The following is a 4,874-nucleotide window of genomic DNA, read 5'->3' on the forward strand; positions in this document are numbered from 1 at the left end:
TGTTCTGAAAAAAAAAAAAAAAAAAAAAAAAAAAAAAAAAAAAACAGGCCCTTCGGTTTTGTTGGTCAATCCCAATCCCCCCATCCCATCTTCTTCCTCTCTCGGTCATTCCTCCTTCCAAGAAACTTCCTCGACCCAGCAAAGAAGAGAGAAACTTTCAACACAAATTCCAAGTATCCGCGTGGAATACATACAGACTTTCTTATATTCACATGTGAAGTCGAGGTTACAAGTTTGGCCAACTTGGAAGAGATCGAAGTGAAAGAAAAATGAGTTTTTTTTTCGGTGATTGACGTGCGAGAAAAGGTTATTGAAAGAAGAGAGGCGGGAGCAGCCAGCCCATATTGCGGAGGCCCGGTGCTGGCCTGGGACTGTGATGCCCATTTAGTCTTGTTGTTTCTTTCCAATTTCCCACAAAATCAAGAGGAAGTTCTACTGCACTATTTGCTCTCGACGCTTAGTTCCTGCCCATTAATTTTCTTCCCAAAGGAAATTCTTCAACACATGCATCTCGGGGACCCATTAAGGCATTTATTTATTTGTTTGCATGGAATCAGGCAGTGAGTGAGCTAGAGACAGAAACGGGACGTATAATAAATTATAAAGAAAATGCTATAATTACAACAAGTGCGCGCATTACAAATGCATAACTTTAAGGCACATTGGGGTGGGGTCTACATATGTGAACTCCACCCCATTGTGTCTCGGAGTTGTGCACTTTTAGTGCATGTATCAACTTCCAAATTATAAAAGCTAAAAGAGAGTTTAAGTGATGAGTAATGATTCACCACTACCTAAAGATACAATTTTTCACCATTTTATATATATCACAAGGTGGTCCCCCACTACTTTTTGAGTTTTTTATTTTTATTTTTAAGTTGGGGACCACCTTACCACATAGACAAAGTGGTGAAAAGTAGTATTTTTGAGTGATGATGAATCATTACTCAATGAGTTTGTCAATTTGATTCTACAACAATTTTGAAAGGGCGTGGAAGAGAATAGAAGTATTATTATTATTATTAATTAATTTTTTTTTGTAATGGAGAATAATGCTATATATCATTATTTTATCTTCTCAAAACTGATGTGACGTGGTTCTCCGTAGCATTTGGTGTATAAAAATGGATTTTTTTTAAAAAAAAATTATGCCACATTAGCTTCAAAGGAATAAAAAGTAAATAAAATAATAGTATATCGAATTACTCGCACAATGGGACATGACGAAGGAAGAGGTGGGAAAGGAGCTCGACAAAGATAAAAGGTGGTGAGAAGTAGAGGAAGATGCAACAATGAGTGGAGAGTGTTTAAAACAAATACAAAATATTTTTTGCATGATGAATTGTGTGACATATTTTGAGCAGTTCATTTAAAATAAATCGTTCAAATAAAAGTTATTTTTACATAATATATCTTACTTGGTACTTTTCCATTACTTAATTAACCAATCTAAATATGGATTCAAATCTTTAAGTAAGTTGCTATCCATCCAAACACCAAAATTGCTTGGAGCTCTATCCTCTCTCTAAATATGCCTCAATTTGCTAATGATTTGTCATTTCTATTTGACCCAATCCAAACCCTACAAAGCCCGACAATAGCGAAAAGGAAGGTTTCTACGTCTGATATCTTTTGAATCTATTTGATTTATCTATGGAACCGACGTATGAATAAACTAATTCGAATCATGCGGAATATTCTTTAAAATGCACAATTGTATGTCACCTTGACATCAAGTCGTTGTAGTATAGTGGTGAGTATTCCCGCCTGTCACGCGGGTGACCCGGGTTCGATCCCCGGCAACGGCGGATTTTTATGTTTTACGGCTCACATATTTTTTTGGTACTCTCTCAACTCTCTCGTCTATAACTTCTATTTTTCTTTTTGTTGATAGAAAATGGATCAAAGAACCCCTTTATCTCTCAAGTTTCAGAGATTCTTTAACTTCTATTTTTCTTTTTTGTTAATTCAAAATGGATCAAAGAAACAATTTACACAATCTGACTGGGAAAAAAAAGAGAAAGAATTTCTTGTCTGCCACATAGCCATGAATGGGCAACGCAAAGAATAAGTTGCATGGTTGGTCTACTTGGACGAGGAGTTAGTTAGATCCATATCTAATGATCTGGATACAATTATATGACAAAAAGAACTACTATGACAATCTGATTGCTTCTGCTTTACCCTGTTCAGCAAATCACAAAGTGTGTTCATTGACCTTGCTGCTATATAAATGTTGTAGTTTCTTAGTCCAAGATTGTAACTCCAATTGGAGTTATAGTGATCTATGGACTTTTCTCCTAACAGTAGTAATACAATCCTTTGAAGTATCACCAACTCAAATTGATAGAGCAACAATCAGCTTCAGGACCGCATAATCATGTTTTACAGATACGTCTTAGCAGCTAAGAAACAGAGAAATGTAGTTCTATAGTATAACTTCAGAACTCCTATATGTTTGAGAATCATCCACGAAACTTAATTAACTCAAGGTGTAGATTCACATAAACACCAACATGACAAGAGTTTTCAGAACAATATACCAAAGGGATTTTCAGTTGTTTCCACGGCTAAACATCGTTTCCAAAACCGTCGTCCTCGCACACCTTATATCCCGGCTACACTTATCAGCCTCCTCACTTAACTGCTGAATAGTTTTCATAAACACATCCAGCTTCTTCTTCATCTCATCTATCGCAAGCTTCACTGCATCCCCCTCTTCACCAAGAGCAAAATCAGCAATGTGCAGAATCGACTGAATTTCAATTTCCAATTTGTTGGCAAGTGCCTCAATGTTACGCAATTCCGTTATTTTAATTCGAGTGCCGGCCTGCATTGCGCTGATTACCACCCTTTGTCTTTTCAGATCATCCTCATAGCGTGTCCAAAGTGAGCTACACCATGTTCCCGCAGAACCCAATGGAACCGTCAATGCACCAAGCAAAGCTGCTACAAGGGGTGGAGTTGTAATGGCGGCTGCCACCACCGAGAGAACCAACACAGAAACTAAAGCAGCAGCAAAAATGACATTCGACACTCTGTTCCATGTCTTGATAGATTTCAATCTCTTATCTAGCTTTCTCTTCCTAGCCTGCAATTTTTCCCACATCAATACTTGCTGTTCATAAACCGATTTAAACAGTTCAAAAAACTCCTCTGTAAAAGGGTCTCCGGCAGCCTTATATTTCCTTAATTCTTCCAATGTCTTCACGTGCTTTACCCCATCGATCCCATCTTCTACTTCTTGCTCAAAATGCTGAACTGCAAGTTGAATTATCAACTGTTTATCACGTGTGCGCTTCAGGCAGTTCTGAAGGGCTATACAGAAGTCCAATGTCTTGAGACTATTGGCAAAATAATTCTCCACAAATGAGAACAATTCTTTGTTATTCCATATATCTTCCTTACTACTCAGATTGAAATTGGCTACCTCCTGGTGCATTTCAAGCAGACATTGGATGATCTCTCTGATTCCATCAAAAGAAATGGACCCAGGCTCATTGACCTCTGCAGCAAACGATCTGATGACGCGATTCGTGCGCTCTTGGAGGGTGGCATCAAAGGACCGTAAGTCCGGATCGAGGACACACGCCGCCTCATAGCAGTTCATATCGGCCGTGAATTGGTTCTTGCTAGATTTTCCTCCCATCCCTGCAGAATTTGACGCCAATAATGAGACAAACCTAAGCTTTATATGTACATCTTCACTATCCAAAACGGTTATTTTGTTATAAGTTAAATTATCAAATACATGAATTATTTTTTCACTTCAATTTGATTGAATCAATTTCAAATCTAAGCAAAACACAAGTAATCCAACCAAAAGATACTCGAAAATTTAACAAAATTCAGCTAAAACGGGTCGATTAGGAGCCTGAGGAACAATGAAAGGCCCATATGTCTAAACTTTGGCTAAGATTTGAGAACCCAAAAGCTTATTCTTCACCTTGCGACACAAGCTAGATCCAAAGGAAAATAAATGCAAAACCTAAAAATCAAAATGTCAAATTTTCGGGTAAATCATGCTAGCCCTCTATCTGAATAGTGTTGGATACCTGAAATTCAGCTGAAATGACAAGAACTAGACGGTTTTTCTCTCACTTCAACCCTGCACAGAGAGTGCGCAGCCAACCCCCACTGATCCTCTCCAAAAGGTGAGCTCTTCGTGAACCTGGGTAGTGCAGTAATCTTGAAGAAAACGAGAAATGATAATTACAGAAAGGTACCCATTAATTAAATTAATGAGTTGAATTAAGATAAAAGTGTGGAGCACAGGACAGGTTTTTATAAGCAATAAAATAACAATGAATCAATGATGGGTGGGAAGAGTAGGAAAATGAAGAGCTTTATAGAGGCGCTTTCCGAGCAAAAAGGAAATGGTACCGAGGACTACGCAATGTAGTCAACAGCGCTCAGACTACGCAGTTTCGTGTTTGAACGCCGCCTCAGGTTGAACTTTTCTTGTGTCTCACCAAGACAAGGCTGTACGTCCCAGGCCCTATGATTTTGAAGAATTTTGGGTTCAAAAAAATATCTGATTTTTTTTAGGATTTTACTCCAAAAAAGAAAAAAGAAAAAAAGGAAAGGAGTTTAGTACATATTCGTAGGAATTGAAAGCCTTGCAGTGAATAATTTGTGCCATGTTGAAAATTCTCCTTGCGTACGTCCCCAAACATGGGCGAACCGAACTGCTTCTCTTATGTTTGGCATTTATAACTTAAGCGTAATTATTCACCTTTATTATAACTTAAGCGTAATTATTCACCTTTCACCTAAAGATATTATTTTTTATCACCTTGTATATATAGTAAAATGGTCCACTATTGCCTTTTAAATTTTTTTATTTATTTTTAAATAAAGACCATCTTATCACG

General features: G+C 37.5%; 1 protein-coding gene and 1 non-coding gene across 2 annotated transcripts; one reads left to right on the forward strand and one right to left on the reverse strand.

Annotated features, from left to right (window-relative positions):
• The first annotated feature begins 1,736 nt into the window (after positions 1–1,736).
• Positions 1,737–1,808, forward strand: TRNAD-GUC (transfer RNA aspartic acid (anticodon GUC)). The gene has a single exon. It is a non-coding gene; the product is annotated as a tRNA-Asp (tRNA).
• A 197-nt stretch (positions 1,809–2,005) lies between these two features.
• On the reverse strand, positions 2,006–4,341 carry LOC133865015 (UPF0496 protein At2g18630-like). Its single transcript, XM_062301479.1, has 2 exons — positions 4,056–4,341; positions 2,006–3,651 (listed from the first exon to the last, which is right to left on the reverse strand). The coding sequence occupies exon 2, from the start codon at positions 3,647–3,649 to the stop codon at positions 2,555–2,557; it is 1,095 nt and encodes a 364-aa protein (XP_062157463.1). The 5' UTR covers positions 3,650–3,651; positions 4,056–4,341; the 3' UTR covers positions 2,006–2,554.
• Positions 4,342–4,874: the final 533 nt, after the last annotated feature.

This window comes from Alnus glutinosa, chromosome 3 (assembly GCF_958979055.1).
Source record: "Alnus glutinosa chromosome 3, dhAlnGlut1.1, whole genome shotgun sequence".
Taxonomy (NCBI): domain Eukaryota; kingdom Viridiplantae; phylum Streptophyta; class Magnoliopsida; order Fagales; family Betulaceae; genus Alnus; species Alnus glutinosa.

Bases quoted from the DNA above. Each gene is read 5' to 3' on its own strand.
- LOC133865015 (XM_062301479.1), bottom strand. From the start codon at position 3,649: ATGGGAGGAAAATCTAGCAAGAACCAATTCACGGCCGATATGAACTGC.